The 18,271-nt window shown below is 46.1% G+C and overlaps 1 protein-coding gene across 3 annotated transcripts in view; it reads right to left on the bottom strand.

Annotated features, from left to right (window-relative positions):
- MMS22L (MMS22 like, DNA repair protein) overlaps positions 1 to 18,271 on the bottom strand; it is a 143,990-nt gene that overhangs the window by 76,741 nt on the left and 48,978 nt on the right. For 2 of the 3 annotated variants that reach the window (XM_056566151.1, XM_056566153.1), the window contains 3 exons: positions 15,469 to 15,648; positions 2,275 to 2,337; positions 2,011 to 2,130 (listed from right to left, as the gene is read on the bottom strand). In XM_056566151.1, coding sequence (XP_056422126.1) covers positions 2,011 to 2,130; positions 2,275 to 2,337; positions 15,469 to 15,648 — 363 coding nt within the window. The remainder of the gene's footprint in view (positions 1 to 2,010; positions 2,131 to 2,274; positions 2,338 to 15,468; positions 15,649 to 18,271) is intronic. The other variant, XM_056566152.1, reaches the window with a different exon arrangement.

Raw genomic sequence — 18,271 nt, forward strand, 5'->3', positions numbered from 1 at the left:
GATCGCGGGCGTCGGCCATTGCCGGCGGGTCCCTGGCTGCGATCAGCAGCCGGGATCAGCCGCGCATGACACGGGCATCGCTCCGATGCCCGCGGTTATGCTTAGGACGTAAATGTACGTCCTGGTGCGTTAAGTACCACCTCACCAGGACGTACATTTACGTCCTGCGTCCTTAAGGGGTTAAAGAAATATACCCCTACCCCTTCCTCCCTCTCTCTTTTTCATCTTTCCTTTACCTTCCTTATACTCACCTATATGGGTCTTCATCTTAGTCATTGCGTGATTTCTACCAGGCACAGCTGCAAGACGTAAGTACCTGCCCTCGGCAGTGCTGGAGTACCCCGTATAGCAGCCGCCGGACCACAGCATCATGTTGCCTGGCAACGACGTGCCAGCTGACCTCCGGCCACGGTAGCAGGTTACTTAACCAGCACAGTGAGCATCACTAGTGGTCGTGACCAAGCGAAGAACCCACGAAACGGGACAGTCGTTCCACGAGCTCGGCCGAGCTCAACTTTATTCCAAAGTGGATTGGAATACAAAGTTTCGGGTCGTATAGAGGAAGAAAGTTACCTCTTCTTCGGCATGAAACCGGGTGAGTGCGTTCTATTTACCTTCTTCCTCGCTGTATCGCTTTAACTTAGGCCTCCAAAAATTTACTCAGGGCATATAGGCTCAAGTATACTCTGCTCTATTCATAAACAGCCATGGACAAATGGGTGGAATGCATGACCAAAGTGGAGGTAGCCAAGGAAGAAGGTCAGTTTTACCCATAAAGTAAATATACCGTAAATACTCGAGTATAAGTTGAGTTTTTCAGCACGATTTTTCGTGCTGAAAACACCCCCCTCGTCTTATACTCGAGTGAACTCTCCGCCCTCAGTGGTCTTTAACCTGCGGACCTCCAGATGTTTCAAAACTACAACTCCCAGCATGCCCAGACAGCCATCGGGCATGCTGGGAGTTGTAGTTTTGAAACATCTGGAGGTCCGCAGGTTAAAGACCACTGCCCAGGCCTTCGTCGTCATCCAGACCCCCTCCCTCCTTTAGTTTTGTACTCACCTCCGCTCAGCGGGACATTCGGGTGAGCTGGTCCGGGCCATCTGTGCTGCAGGACCGTCCGGTGGGGAGGGATATAGTCGTTCCGGGCTGTCCATCTTCACCGGTTGGGGGGGCCTCTTCTCCGCGCTTCGCGCCCGGCCTCGGAATAATGACGTTCCAACCGGTGAAGATGGACAGCCGGGAACGATTATATCCCTCCCCACCGGACGGTCCTGCAGCACAGATGGCCCGGACCAGCTCACCCGAACGTCCCGCCGAGCGGAGGCGAGTACAAAACTAAAGGAGGGAGGGGGTCTGGATGACGACGAAGGCCTGGGCAGTGGTCTTCAACCTGCGGACCTCCAGATGTTTCAAAACTACAACTCCCAGCATGCCCGGCCAGCCGATGGCTGTCCGGGCATGCTGGGAGTTGTAGTTTTTAAACATCTGGAGGTCCACAGGTTGAAGACCAATGTTAAATCAGACATTGACAAGCGGTGATGATGAGGGGGTGGTGTGGGATGATGACAGGGTAATGATGAAGGGGGGATGATGACAGGGTAATGATGAAGGGGGGGATGATGACAGGGTAATGATGAGGGGGGGGGATGATGACAGGGTAATGATGAGGTGGGATGATGACAGGGTAATGATGTAGGGGGGGGGATGATGACAGGGTAATGATGAAGGGGGGGGAATGATGACAGGATGATTATGATGACAGGGTGATGATGATGGTGTTAATGACGGGGGTCTGGATGATGACAGGGGGATGATGTATTTCCCACCCTAGGCTTATAGTCGAGTCAATAACTTTTCCTGGGTTTTTGTGGTGAAATTAGGGGCATCGGCTTATATTCGGGTCGGCTTATACTCGAGTATATACGGTATAGCAGAAATGCAGTTCAAAAATTCCATACATTCATTTCTCAGAGTATTTTAATACAACCTAAATTTAATAATTCTCACCAAATTTTTGCTGTAATACTCCCATAGTATAGTGGCTACGGTTAGATTTGGCTCCCAGATCTCACATAAGTATAGACAGCACTGTAGGTGCATCCGAAGTTGGTCCTCTAGGACTCCGATCTTTAAAAAAGTATAAACAAAAGGATTACATATTTTACCACAGCTTTCCATATAGTCCTGGGCAACTTTAGATAAATATGCAGTAGAGTTAAGCATGCAAGATGCTTTAGATCCAACTGAGCCAAGTTGTAATCGATAGCATACCTGTGGATTAATAGATTTCTTTAAAAGGTCTTCCACAAACTTCCAATTTGATGTTATCTCAACCTGTTAAAATAAGTATAAACAAGCAAACATTTTTTTACAGAAGTAACTAAAAGCTGTCTTCATTATTAAGCCTTTCACCAAAATGCAGCCTTGCCACATCTCTGAAAAAGTCATTATAGAATCATAATTATATATTTTTTCTTTTTTGTTTACAAAATGTGACAATTAAATCGTTATACAAATATATATTATATATCCTTCCATCAAAAAAAAAAAAAAAAATTAATTAGTAGTCTCTCTCTTCCAACTCACTCCTAGAAACACACAGCCTTGTGTTGTTTTCCTTTTTATCACTTGCAGCCATTCATAAACATTTGGAGGGATTGAAGAGATCCATCTTCTATCGATCAATAAATAGCATAAAAGAGTAACCTACACAAATTCCTCCTCTCTTTCCTTGGAAATCCTACTTTTGAGTCATTGCCCAGAATTACCAACACTGGAGAGGGGTCTACCTTAAATGTTATGGTTTTATCCATTTCCAATAGTACATCCTTCCAAAATATTTGAATATTGGCACATAAATATTGGAATATTTCCCTACATTGCACAGAAATCTCTAAGTATAATACAACTTATGCACAATATTAAACTTAATAAATGTGTGTTTTTTTTTTTTTTTGTGTACCATAGAGGGGGCGTGGGGGATATTACCATTTCCTTTTTCACCAAGAAATGTAATATACTCTTTAACCTTATATACTCAAACCATGTGTTCTCTCCTATTTCCCTACCTTTCTTTAAACCTATCCATTGTGCTAATTTCCCATTCTACCAGACATCTCTCATTTTAGTCTCTCTCCAATACCTTTAACCCCTTCCCACAGAAGGACTTCTATAAACGTCATGATGCGCGAACTATCTGCATATCATGACGTTTATGTTAGTCAATCAGTTAACCTGGCGGTGCGTAGTATTGCACGGGTTAACTGGCAGAAGTCACAGCGTTACACAAGTTACAGCGGGGGACAACTTCTGTGGATGGTCCTGGTCAGCGATCACTGTGATTGCTGACTGGGGGGGGGGGGGGGGGGGGGAATAGTCGGGCAGAGCGGGGGAATAGGATCCCGAGAGCTGTGGGTGGTCCGCGGCACATACCTGTGGGGGGGGGGGGGGACCGGCGCGGCAGTGGGGACCGGCAGCAGGCAAGTGGAGGCAGCAGTGAAAATCGCCGTGATCTTCACTACTGCTTTTAGGAGTTTCAAAACTACAACTCCCAGCATGCCCAGACTTTGGCTGTCCGGGCATGCTGGGATTTGTAGTTTTGTAACATCTGTAGGGCTGCAGTTTGGAGACCATTGTGCAGTGGTCTCCAATCTGTGCTCTTCCAGATGTTGCAAAACAACAACTCTCAGCATGCCCAGACAGTTGAGGCATGCTGGGAGTTGTAGTTCTGTAACATCTGGCCCTTCAGATGTTGCAGAACTACAATTCCCAGCATGCCTGGGCATGCTTGGAGTTGAAGTTTTGCAACATCTGGAGGGCTATAGTTTGGACACAACTACTTGGCGGTCTCCAAACTGTTCTCCTCTAGTTGTTGCAAAACTACAACTCCCAGCATGCCCTTCGGCTGTCTGGGCATGCTGCGTGTTTTGCAACAACTGGAGGCACATGGGTTGGGAAACACTCAGGAAACAATGTTTCCCAACCAGTGTGCCTCCAGTTGTTGCAAAACTACAACTCCCAGCATGCCCAGACAGCCGAAGGGCATGCTTGGAGTTGTAGTTTTGCAACAACTGGAGAACAGTTTGGAGACCGCTAAGTAGTGGTGTCCAAACTGTAGCCCTCCAGATGTTGAAAAACTTCAACTCCAAGCATGCCCAGGCATGCTGGGAATTGTAGTTCTGCAACATCTGAAGGGCCAGATGTTACAGAACTACAACTTCCAGCATGCCTGGACTGTCTGGGCATGCTGAGAGTTGTAGTTTTGCAACATCTGGAAGAGCAAAGATTGAAGACCACTGCACAGTGGCCTCCAAACTGCCGCCTGCAGATGTTGCAAAATTACAACTCCCAGCATGCACGGACTGCCAAAGGGCATGCTGGGAGTTGTAGTTTTGCAAAAGCTCGAGGTTTGCTGGAAGACTTACAGCCGAATGGTAAGGAAAACCAACGTCTGTGAAACGCTCCAGGTGACCAACATCCGTGCCTAGTACGGGTAGATGTGCGGTACGGAAAGACCGCCCCATAAATGGGATCACCAAATAGTCAGGACTGCTACACATGCCCGAGACCTCAACCGTCACTAAGACCCAAAGAAACAGGAGGGCCGACCAGAAAATAAGGCGTGCCACAGCAGTCTAGGAGGGTGCCCAAGACAAGGAGAATAACCGGTCTTGAAAGCAGGGGCAGTCCAGATGAAAAACACAGGCACAGACTGTGTCAAGTCCCCTGATCACTGTACCCCCTGAGGAAGGGGGATTGCCAAGCGCGCCAGGTACTGTAGGAGCCTGCAAACACCGCCTGTGGTGAAGCAAACAAAGCTCTGCGGAATGGGTTAAAGCACTGGGTGAACACAGCAAAAAATGTGAGCATGAATGCAAGTAAGGAGCACTCGTAACAACATACAACCTTGGGAGGTACGCCCCATTGGGGCAAAACCCTGGACCCTGCAAAAAAAAGCTGTGGTAACTGAGCCACATTGGCCAAAGTCTAATGCAGTACAGCAGACGACTGAGGCACCCTGCATAGGAAAAAAACAGGTAGGAGACTTGGAGGGGGGGGGGCACAGAACATACCAAGTTGCCCCATTAGGCCCCATGGTGGGACAGAGGTGTTCAACCGCAGGACACCTGTGGAAACAAAACCATAGGAAGGCCCGAGGTACACCCCACCGAAGGAGGGGAGGCGGGCACTACAGGTGTAGAGTGACCGTAACATAGAAAGTCCAATGGAAGGGACCCAGCACAGGATGATCACCAGTGTGGTGCACGTACTCCACCCACTTGCCAAGCGTGGGGTTAGATATAGAGCGTCACTTCAAGGAAACAGCGCCAATCACCAGGTCCGGCTAAAGTGCAGGCTTTTTATTGCATCAGAGCAGAAAAAAACAATGAGACGTTTCGGCTAACAAGCCTTTCTCAAGCATAGTACAAACATCAATAAACCATACCTATATAGGTAGCAAATACATGTGATAGGTGGAAATACAGGTGCAATCAATACTTTTATCAGTTCAGCCCACCCTCTGAACTGTCAAACAGTATAATACAATCTAATATGTAATAAATACAATGTGAAACAAAAACCTTCAGGAGTGCGGCATGCAGGGGACTCCACATTGCTTCTGACTTGCTGATCTTTCATAAGATTTGTCAGATGTCCATAAAATGTGTTTCACTCACGTGCTATGCTCCGTTTGTAAACAATAGCACTGCGGCTGCGCAGGGAACATGCATGACCTCCCATCGGTGGTTTTGTCAACATAAGAATTTTCGCATGCGCATATTTGTAGCGCAACTTGCGCCGCTCGCTGCAGTGAGTACATGGAGCTGACTGTTCGATCAGACATGATCAATGACTGAATTCATGTGATATACCTCACCCGGGCTTAATAGAAATCTAGATGGGCGGAACATCCATTCAAGCAGTTAAACAGAGCAATGTAATGTATAGGCAATATTCAGGACCGTGGAGTCCCCCATGCGTTTCCCCCTATCACATGTATTTGCTACCTATATAGGTATAGTTCATTGATGTTTGTACTATGCTTGAGAAAGGCTTGTTAGCCGAAACATTGCATTTTATTTTTTTTGCTCTGATGCAATAAAAAGCCTGCACTTTAACCTGACCTGCTGATTGGCGCTGTTTCCTTGAAGTGACGCTCTGTATCTAACCCCACACTTGGCAAGTGGGTGGAGTACGTGCACCACACTGGTGATCATCCTGTGCTGGGTCCCTTCCATTGCACTGTCTTTGTGCCGAGATCCGTGCAGGGATTGGATGTTCCGAGGAAGTGGCTTTTACAATATGTCCACGAAATCAGATGGTGGACCTGCACCACAAGGATTCATGAGCACCTTTACATACTCTGAACAGGAGGAGACAAGGATTCTGAGCAAGGTACAGAGAGAGGCCACATTTTTAAGTGTCCCTTCCATTGATCTTCTAATGAGAAGGTGGGATACGAATTCCAAACGACTTGTTACATTGGAGCTACATTTAGTTACTCTCAGCGAATATTACCATAAGTAAAGAATACCTTGATGGATGCGCTCTCATATGAGCCCAAATTTATTCCCCAGTAATGAACAGTTTCATCAAAAGTTCATCCAAATTTCTAACAAATATGCGTATGATGTCATGTTAGATATGGAATTCCTACAGTCGGACATTGCAAAGACCCAGACCAGGTGTCTAGAGGTGGAGGAATAACTTAAAAGTCTACTCACTGAACAAGAATATCAGGACTCCAAGGAACGACTGGCCTCCAGACTCAAAACACCAACAGGAACTAGAGGAGGCCAAGAGAATTTAGTGGTGCCGTGAAATTGAAGATTATGCAAACGCCAAAATCTACACATTGCAGTCACAACCTCAACAAGACCATAAGAGACGGAGATGACGCCCACGAGCAGCGCACTCTAATTCAACTGTTTCAAGAACAGACTGCTTCCTCTCTACAGCCCTGGATAGTGACTCCTAAGATGCCTCTTTACAGCAACCTTTTTTGCCCAAGGGCCCCCACGGAGAAGGAGACGTGGGGGGAGAAACCACCACAAGAGGAATTCAGACCCGACAGAGAACCAACCACAAACCTCCGAGGGATCGAGCGAACAACAGGAGAGGACATTAGTGGTAAATATCTGCTCCATCACATTGACTGATCTAGAAATTAATGTATTAGAAAAGGGCCTTTCATTTTGCCCTAATAGAGATGTTGATTGGTTTACTTTACATGTTGATCTAGAAACATTTTTCCGTAGATTACGGTTGAGGGGTTACTTCGCACAAAATGTCAATGATTCCAATGCTGTGGTGTCCTCAGTTAAATAGACAGACCTCACAGTGAAATAGGTAGGTCTGTTTAACAAAAGTAATTTTCAGCCCCATGTGAACATAATTGAATAGAGGCCTATACCCAAATTGTCTCTTTACAAATTGACAAGCTGAAAAAGGTTACCAAAATAGACAGACACATGGCACAACATTTCCAAAGAGGAGATGAGGGCTATTAAGGTCTGGAGAAAAACACCCTGATCACTATTAAACACGTGGATAAGGGGGTGCCATCGTTGTGATGACACCCCCAAAATCTAGCGGAGATTAATAGACAGCTAGAAGACAGTGTTTACACTAAAATTAGCACAGACTCCCTAGGCAGAATCCAGGAGATGGATGGTTTTTTTGATAAAGGAACATCCACGTACACCTGTTTTTTTAAAACACTGCCAAAGATTCATAAGAATCTTCAGAGTCCCCCGGGAAGGCCCATAGTCTCCGGGAGGGACTCTGTATTTTTTTCTATAGCAGTATATCTGGATAAAGTATTACATGATTTTGCGATTAACGCCATGTCTTATGTACAAGATACAACAGAATTTTTGAACAAGGTCATACCCTTGGAGTGCCCCCCAAATACAATATTGGTGTCCTTTGACAGTCAATTTATATACCTTGATCGATCACGATCGAGGCATTGGGGCAGTTGCCAAACGTCTGATTGATACAGATATGACTAACGGTGCTCGTTCCTGGACTTATTGGGGATCATCCTCAGAAAGAATTACTTTCTGTTTGGGGATGATCTCTATGTTCAGAACAGAGGAACCGCAATGGGCTCTAACGCAGCGCCATGTTATGCAAATATTTACATGATGGACGTAGAAAGATCTTATATATATACACCTCGTCCCTGTTCAGATTTGTACAGACGTGGCTTCGCTACATCAACCCCACGTTTGTCCTCTGGACAGAGACGGAGACACAACTAAACAAATTCTTTGAGGGACAACATTTACCCCCAAATTAAAATTTACTATGGTAAGCTCAACCAAATCACTCCAATTTCTAGACACAACAGTGTGGTTACGTGATAATAGATTAACAACAGACTTCTACACATAGGAGACTGACAGAAAAATTTTTCATCTTTTGATAGTTCTCATCCTAGGCCTATGATAAAATCTTTGCCCTGGAGTCCGTTATTGAGGGTGAAACGAATTGTCTTACCCATGGAAGACCTGAGAGGTAGAGTTGAGGAAATGCGCAATGAATTTAAAAATAGGGGTTATCCACAGAGATTGCTGCAACAACACAAGATGAAACTAGCCAACACAACTAGGGAAGAGCTGTTACACACTAGACAAAGAAAAAACTAGAAAGAATCCCTTTTGTCTCCACATACAGCACTCTCAGCAATAAGATTGACGATATCTTAAGACAAAATTGGAGTATTGTACAACACACCACAGATTTAACTAGCCCCCCCCCGTCGTCTAGAAGCGACAACCAATAGCAGATCGGGGAGGGGGGGGGGGGGTGTTAACGTTCGGTTTCCCCGTTCTGCCCACCCACAATAGGCGGGGCAGAACGGGGAAACCGAGGAGGACCGACACCGAAGATCCACTTACCCATCGGCGACGACAATCGGCAGCAGAAGAGGATGGCGATGCGGCTCCCTGGATCCTACGGAAGCCAGTGAGTTGCATAGCATCTGGAGGGTTACAGTTTGAGACCACTATATAGTGGTCTCTAAACTGTAGCCCATGATCTTGCAAAACTACAACTCCCAGCATGCCCACACAGCAGTTTGCTGTCTGGGCATGCTGGGATTTGTAGTTTTCCAACATCTGGAGGGCCACAGTTTCGGCATGCTGAGAGCTGTAGTTGCGTACCTCCAGTTGTTGCATAACTACATCTCCCAGCATGCCCTTCTCAGTACATGCTGGGAGTTGTAGTTTTGCAACAGCTTGAGGCAGCCTGGTTGGAAAATAATGAGTTAGGTAACAGAACCTAACTGAAGGTTTCCCAACCAGTGTGCACGATCTGTCAGTACATGTAGTTTTGAAACAGCTGGAGGTTTGCACAGGTGTTTGACGAATTTTTGTTAAAGTTGGATGGAAAAATTAAGAAACATTTTTTTTTCTCCCTAAAATGCTGGTGTCACCCAAAATGTTTAATTTTCACAAGGGAAAATAGGGAAAAAAAAAAAGCCCCCCAAAATTTGTAACCCCATTTCTTCTGAGTAAGAACATAGCCCATATGTGGATGTAAAGTGCTCTGCGGTTGAACTACAATGCTCAGAAGAGAAGGAGCGACATTGGGATTTTGGAGAGAAAAGGTGTCCGAAATTGAAGGCCACGTGGGTTTACAAAGCCCCCATAGTGCCAGAACAATGGACCCTCCCCCACATGTGACCCCCATTTTGGAAACTACAGCCCGCATGTAATGTGATAAGGGGTACAGTGAGCATTTATGCCCCACAGGTGTCTGACAGATTATAGGAACATTGGTCCGTGAAAAAGAAAAAATGTAATTTTTCATTTGCACAGCCCACTGTTCCAAAGATCTGTCAAATGCCAGTGGGGTGTAAATGCTCACTGCACCCCTTATTAAATTCTATAAAGGTGTGTAGTTTCCAAAATGGGTTCACTGTTCTGGCACCACGGGGGCTTTGTAAACGCACATGGCCCCTGACTTCCATTCCAAACAAATTCTGTCTCCAAAAGCTCAATGGGCTCCTTCTCTTCTGAGCATTGTAGTGCATTTTGCAAATTTTGGAGGGTTTTGTTTTCACACTATACACTTTACGGTAAAAATGACATGTGTTCTTTTTTCTGTGGGTCAATACAATTAAAATGATACCCATGGCTGGATACTTTTATATTTTTGTACCGCTTAAAAAAAAATTCTAAAACTTTTTGTACAAAATCAGTAATCTAAAATCGCCCTATTTTGACAAACTAATTTTCATTTTTCCATATATAGGGCGGTATGAGGGCTCATTTTTTGCGCTGTCATCTGTACTTTTTTTTTCGATACCACATTTGCATATATAAAACTTTTAGATCATTTTTTATAAAAAAAAATTTTATTAAAATGTGAACAAAAGCTGCATTTTTTTTTTTTTTTTTTTTTTTTACGTTTACGCCATTCACCGTACGGGATAATTAAAATTATATTTTGATAGTACGGACATTTACGCACGCGGTGATACTAAATATGTTTATAAAAAAAAGAAATTACTCTTTTTGGGGGTAAAAATGGGAAAAACTGACATAATTTTTATTGGGGGAGGGGATTTTTCACTTTTTATTTTTACATTTTTCAACTTTTATTTTGCACTTTTTATGTCCCCATAGGGGACTAGCTATAGCAATCCTTTCACTGCTAATACTGTTCAGTATGCATAGGACATAGCGCTGCTCAGTATTATCGGTGATCTTCTACTCTGGTCTGCTCGATCTCAGACCAGAGCAGAAGACCCCGGGAGACGGCCGGAGCCAGGTGAGGGGATCTCTGGCTGCCATGCTGGATGATCGGATCTGTATTGATCATGGCATCTGAGGGGGTTAATGGCGGACGTACGAGCGATCGCGGATGTTTGCCATTACCAGAGGGTCCATTACCAGCGGGTCCCCGGAACCTGCCGTGTATGATGCGAGCACCGTTCCGATGCTCGTGGTCATACACAGGACGTAAATGTACGTCCTGGTGCGGGAAAACCCGCCAAACCAGGACGTACATTTACGTCCGTGGTCGTTAAGGGGTTAAAGAACTGAGCCATAACATCAGTCAGCTGCGCTTTCGAATAATTGACCATGTCCCCCCTCTCAGATGTGGATGAGATAGGGAGAAAATCCTGAAACAAAAAGAACTAAGATGGATACACAAATTAAACACTTTACATCCTGATGGCCTGAATATAGATTTTAGTCTTAAACCTTACTTGTAAATCAGAATCCTAGTCTCCTTCTGTTTCCTTTTCTTTATTTTATTCCCCGTTCCCCTATTCTTTGGTTTCTCCCTTCTTTCCCTCCTCTTTCCCCCCCCCCCTTTCTTTTTTCCCCTTTCTACTTTGTTTCTTTTGCCTCTAATTCTTCTTTTCCCTCCATGTCACTTTTTTTGACTTTTTCTGTAGGAATATGTAAGTGTATGCCATATGCAACCAGCAGACGAGAGGTGTTGATTTTAATATTGTTTTTTTATTTTAGGCACTGTTCACATTACATGTCACAACCAGAGGGAGAATAAAAACGCATGGGGGACTCCACGGTCCTGAATATCGCCTATTACATTGCTCTGTTTAAATGCTTGAATGGACGTTCCTCCCATCTATATTTCTATTAAGCCTGGGTGAGGTATATCATATGGACTCACTGTCATTGATCATGTCTGATCTGACAGTCCGCTCCATGTACTCACTGCAGCGAGCGGCGCTAGCTGCGCTACGAATATGCGCATGCGAAAATTCTTACGTTAACAGAATCACCGACGGGAGGTCATGCAAGTTCCCTGCGCAACCGCAGTGCTATTGTTTACAAACGGAGCATAGCACGTGAGTGAAACACAGTTGGACTTCTGACAAATCTTATGAAAGATCAACAAGTCAGAGAAGCAATGTGGAGTCCCCTGCAATGTTTCACATTGTATTTACTACATATTGTATTTATTACATATTAGAATGTATTATACTGCTTGAAAGTTCAGAGGGTGGTCTGAACTGATAATAGTATTGATTTCACCTGTATTTCCACCTATCACATGCATTTGCTACCTATATAAGTATGGTTCATTGACATTTGTACTATGCTTGAGAAATGCTCGTTAGCCGAGAAGTCACATTGTTTTTTTGCTCTGATGCAATAAAAAGCCTGCACTTTAACCGGACCAGGCGATTGGCGCTGTTTCCTTGAAGTGACGCTCTGTGACCGTAATATATGTAGACACACAAGACAACTAACTCACAATAGTAGTGAGGTACCAAGACTGTGGCCACAAAAAAAAACAACCGACATAGCAAAAGTCTGACAGTATGGAAAACAGATGTAGCACCTATGGTGTTCCATAAACAAGCCCTTAGCAGACTAACATCACGCCCTTAGAAGGGGAACAGAGACTGCTGCTGTTTCTGTGAAGGACTAGTGAACCTGCAGGAAACGCCCACACTCTTTCTACTAATGGTGCTACACACCAGGACTGGTGTCCCAGACACAAGATGAAGGACGTATGTGGTGCAGGAAACCGTACAGAAACAGTGGACTTACTGATAAAAGGTCCAATGAACCACCAAGACACTGTTGCCAGACTGCACATCGAAAGTGGATTACCGGACTGCAGCCGGTGGAGTGGCATGCGTGGTTGAGCACTGCACCCTTTGTCGCATGCGGAAGAATGGGGAGGCCAGAGGGCCATGGATAGTATCCCCGTCTTTCTGGGAGATCTGAAGAGCCGTGGATTGAATCTCCGTCACACTGCACAGGGTCCATTGGACACGCCGGGTCACTTCTTCAGACACCTTACACTAGCAGTGGGGTATCGAACTCCAGCCGCTGGTGCGGCAGCCATGTGATGAAAGACAGGTGGCAGAGGAAACCAGGCAGACAATTGTCTGGCTTACTGGTATGGGGTCCATTCTGTGTCCACTCCTGGTCACTCCCTCGGAAGCCTCTCACTAAAAGTGGGGATCCGAAACTCCAGCTAGGGATGCGGCAGGCATGTGGTTGGTGCCCTGTGGTGGAGGAAACCCTGAAGCCACTAGTCAGGCTGATTGCATGAACACTTCAAGATCACTCCTTAATGGGTGATTTGCGGCAGCGACCATTACAGGTTTCCTAGTACCCTCCCGGAAAAAAAAATCGGGACAACATGGCGGACGGGGAAGCCGAAGAATGGGTATGGGGAAGCCGAAGAAGGCTTAGGCATGAAAGAAGAGAAACCCCGGAAGGGCCCCCAGCCTCCACCAGGAATGCATATGCACCAGCAGGGCCCCCCCGCTGGTGTCATGATCGGGAGGGACAAAAGGGGAATTCGGCCGAGGGAGCGGCAGACATGGCATGGCACCCAGGGTAGGGGAAAAATAAGTCACTGAATGTATCCCCAGATTTTCCCAAAGGATCGAAATAGCATTGTGAACAACCCGCCCCAGCAGTTCACATATGTTCCCTCACCAAGTAAGAAACCTGTAGGCATGCCTCAAGAGGCATAAACTATGTTTGTCATACTAGGCACCATGAGCAGCACTGCCTATATGCCAGCTGCTTCAGAGATCACAGCAGCCACCCCTTGTATCTGTGCGCCTGTAAGCTGCATCTTACGCTCCAAGATTGGGGAGGCAGAAAGCCTGGCGGCTGAAAGAAGGGCAGGCTGCTGCGCTATGGAGCCAATTTGGCTCCCTTACAGTCCATCCGCAAGTCAGTGAGCGTGTTCTCAGCTCGTCTGACCCTGCGGATGAAAGTGAAAGTGATACGGAGAGACTATAGAAGGCCCCCGCCGACAATAAAATGAACGCTTCCAATAAGTGCCCTTGCCCACACATAAGTGAATCAAAGTCCTGCAGAGGGGGGAGCAGTCCCCTTATTAATAGAGACCATAGCCCATGAAAAAAGTAGGGTTAACACTTGAGTGCCAGCCATGCCAAAGAAACCCCTGAAGGAGGGGGTGATTTAAGAGGCCATATACTTACCGCAACCTGGATATACTCACCCTGAAATCTTCAGTCTTCGACCAGCTTATGGCCATGCTGCATCATACCAGGCTAAGATATTGGAGCAAGCAGGGGCAAGGGGGGAACCGGACCCAGGGTACAACCTCCAGGCGCTGGCGAGAAGGGGTTAACAGTACATACTTTATGCCTGTGCCCCTTCATCGCATATGGGGGAACAGGTAGTACCACCTGAAAAAGGAAATAAGAGAGTAAAGAACCTAACTAAACAGCCCGTTCTAGAAAATAATAAAAAAGACCAGGTCAGGAGAGCACCAGACATGTGTCTTGCCTCCTACTGACACTAGCTATAACTGATTAACTCACTTCCAGTGGGCGGGTATATCCTGCCAGGAAGGAGCAGACTTTTTTTACCTAGTGTCAGCGCCTCCTAGTGGCAAGAGTATATATCCCATCAGTATAGGTGTCCCCATTGAAGAGCGACCAAGAAATATTACATCGGATTTTAAAGCAGCAGGAAGACTCAGTCACAGTACTTTCCATCAGAACATGCTCACTGCTGTGATATCTGAAAAGGGCTTCCTGCTGCCTTAAAATTTAATGAAAGTAGTAGTTTGAGCTGCCCCTCTTCACATCATTGTTCTGGTTCTCCGCAGAGGGAAGAGCAAGGACAGAGCAGACTGCATTCAGAGAAAGTGTGACAAGATGCCACAGCTACAAGCCATACAGCTCAGCTGATAATGGACAATCTGTGCACCACAACTAATAACATTATATTAATAAGTTACTTTCTTATACTTTTTGACAATACACAGGTTGTTTCTTTCGCTGGCCAACCTTTTTAAATGAGAGCATATGGAAGCTAAAACAAAAAGGGTGCAATATTTATCTTGCTTACCCCACTGCAATCATTTCCAACCAGTTAGCAGCACTGAGATGTAGCACACAATTTGGGACTCCAGAGCGTTTTTAGTTAAAATTTACTTAATGGTGAAATCACAGAGTACAGAACAGTCATAGAAGGTTCTGTTCTAAAATTTAACCCCAGAACACACCTAAAGGGCTTAGGTTTACCTTGCTGTGCTGTTGCAGCTTCCTAGTTTGGCTCTGGGATGAGTGGGCAGTCCTACAGAGTTCAGGCCAGGGGTTTGCTCGCGCGTGCACACACACTCTTTCTCACAGGGGCTCAGAACAGAGGTTCAGTTATAAAATACAAGACTGTACTGGAGAGCTCCCTCCCCTCTCCCCCCCCCCCCCCTTCAATAGTCGGGAAGCTGTTACTAGTAATCTAAAAAATATAGATTAGGGCTTGTGCACTCACAGTAGCCAGCCAGGAGAATGAATGATGTAACCACCGATCACTGCAGACAAGTGGTCAACAAGGGGGAAAGATACAAAAAAACATTTCTATGAAAGGATGCAAGAAAGGTAATTCAAATCATTTACAAAAATGTTTAATTTTTACATAGACTAAAAGGATAAATAAAATCTTTGAGAAGGTGATACAAAAAAAAAATAAAACTTACATTCTCTTCTGCAATGCCATTGCGATCTAGCAGATACAATGAAGAAAGATGTGAAATTAACCACCAGCAGAACCCCAAAGGATCTTTACATTGCACCACACTACAAATGGTATGTGCTCCATTTTCACTGGGTCCTTGAAGAAAGTGTCCTAACAAAGTACTCATTGAAGTCCAGAAACTCTACAAAATAAATAAAAAACAAAAGTATATCTATAATATATGTTTTCCTACAAAAAAAAAAAAAAATACAATAGCTTACAATAGTGACTTTCTTTTAATGGTTAAATGGATAAAATGGCTTCCCAAATCATAGAATGAATTTCTTTTTCAAGAGTAATAAAAGGAGATTTTTTTTGTACTCACCGTAAAATATCTTTCTTGTAGCCTTCATTGGGGGGACACCTCACTCATGGGATGTACCAAAGCAGTCCCCTAGGGTGGGAAAAACAACCAGAGAAAAGGAATCAGTCCAGAGACTGAACTCACGTGTCCACCTGGCCTGCGGACGAGCCCCCAGGTCGGAGACACATAAGGCCCAAAAACTGAACTCCTGGAAGATCTCCTGTCCAAGAAGATGGACTAGGATGCCAAGGGAAGGGGCCATCCTCTATAAAGACCCAAAACACCCGGGCCATATAGGGAGAGACAAGAAACCACAGGAAAAAAAAAGAAAGATGGAAATCTGCTCCGGAGAGTTCCAGTGCAGGAGAGGAAAGACCTGAATAGCCGCAGAACCAAAAACCCCTGTCCCAGGGGCTCGCCATGAGCACCCAGAAGGCGAAAATAGCCGTACTGGTGTAAAGCAGATAACTCTGGAGGACATGGACCCCGAAGGAAGAAAGGAGCGGCAAACTCCCTGACAAGGGGGGCACCTCAGATACCGGAGAGACCGACATGTAAACTGGAGACGTAGAGGCACCTGGAGACGAACACCAGAAGAGTAAGGAAAACTGCGACAAACTTACATGAAGAAGTGAAGGGGAGCAAAACCGAAAAACCGCCCCGACTAATGGGATCGTGGAGGAGTCTTGGCCGGATGACTACACATGTCCAAGACCAAACTACCACCACGGCCCAAGGACCCAGAAGAGCTGCCGGAAAAGAAGGCAGGCCACAGCTTCCTACGACAGAGTCCAAGCCAAGGAGATCAACCAGTCATAGACCCCGGTGGGCCGAGCAGACCAGAGCACTCCGAAGAAACATACCACCAGAATGGGAACGGAGGGAGAAACAAATGAGAACCCTGCTGGGATTCTCAGGGTCTGGGCTCAAGGATTACTCCAGAAGACCTTGGTGTCAGTGCAGTACAACTGACACAGACAAAGGGAAGGATGAACACACCCTTCCAGGGAGATTGTACGAACTCCTCCAGTAGAGGAGAGAGCCAAGGCTGCGTGAGCAGCAGTAGATAACAAAAAAACAGAGGGAGAGCCCGGCTGTGATAGTGGACAGAAAACACACATGCCTAGATAGCAAAAAATCCCTGTTGAATGCCCCCAGCAAAATAACAGAGACCCCGCCAGATACTCCATCTATATAGTGGGAACAGAGAGAAGGCATCATCTTGGCAGCAGAAAAAACTCAACAAAAAATAGTCCCTCCAGAGGAGGGAAAACAAGGGTGGTCGAGAAGAAAGCTCAAGAACAGACCCATGCCAAGCACCCTGATCCCTAGTGGAAAGGGAATTGGCAAAACACGCTACGCTCTGTTGGAGCATGGAAATGCTGCCCCACAGGCACGGGACAAGTACAGCGGCAACCGTCGCCATCTGGAGGAGCCACCTTGCGTCCCAAGAGGGATGGAAAACCTGTACACTGGAGCTGGGCAAAGAAATACAAGACGTGTTGAGAGCCATTCCAGACCGTAACGAGTAGGTGCCTGAGCCGCGCTGGACAGGAACACCAGAAAAAAAAAAAAAATACACCTGGAGACATAGGGAGGGGCTGAACTGACTGTCACCCCAGCAGGCCCCATGTCAGAACAGAAGGCTCAACCGCCGCAGAACTCTGGACACAAAATCACCGGAAGGCCCGAGGCTCACCCCATCGAAAAAAAGGAAAGGTGGGCTCTACACCTACAGAGCGGTCCTAGCATATGTAGGAACACGGAAATGGGAACCCCAGTGTAGCAAAGGGGTACCAAGCCTGCAGACACTAAAAGGAACCGCAGACATCCAAGGGACCAGCAGGAAGGGAGGTATGCCCCTAGCAGACCAACAGTGCAACCTAAGAAAGGAGAACAGAGGGATGCTGCTGTTGCTGAGAAAGTCCCTGGGACCTGCAGAAGAAAAGCCCACACCCCATTTCCTAATGGTGCCAGACACCAAAGCTGCAGATGCAGAACTCAGGAGATGGAGAAGGAATGTGGAGCAGGAAAAATGCAGTGACTTACAGGTAGAAAGGGTCCCTAGAACCCACCGGTACACACACTGCAGAACTGCAGCTGGAAGAGAGACTGCAGCTGCGGCAGAAACGGGGGAGGTAACCAGGTGGAGTAGAACACCATGCAGACAGTCTGGCTACGTGGCAAGGGGACCGAGGCGACGCCGGGTCCCGCATATGGAAACACACAGTGGAGTGAGATACCAGCCTGTAGAAAGAGTAGCAGGCAGGGACCTGACCAAGTAGGTAACCCTGATAACCAGTATGTTGTACATTGTATAAGGCCCATGGGGCAACATGGGGTGACTCACTCAAAGACTAAAGACTACATCATGGCAGTGGGTAACCTGAACTACTGTCCACAGGGTAAAAGTGTATGGTAGGTGACCCCAAGTAATATTAGGCCATGCAGAAAACAGTCT

Source organism: Hyla sarda, chromosome 3, assembly GCF_029499605.1.
Source record: "Hyla sarda isolate aHylSar1 chromosome 3, aHylSar1.hap1, whole genome shotgun sequence".
Taxonomy (NCBI): domain Eukaryota; kingdom Metazoa; phylum Chordata; class Amphibia; order Anura; family Hylidae; genus Hyla; species Hyla sarda.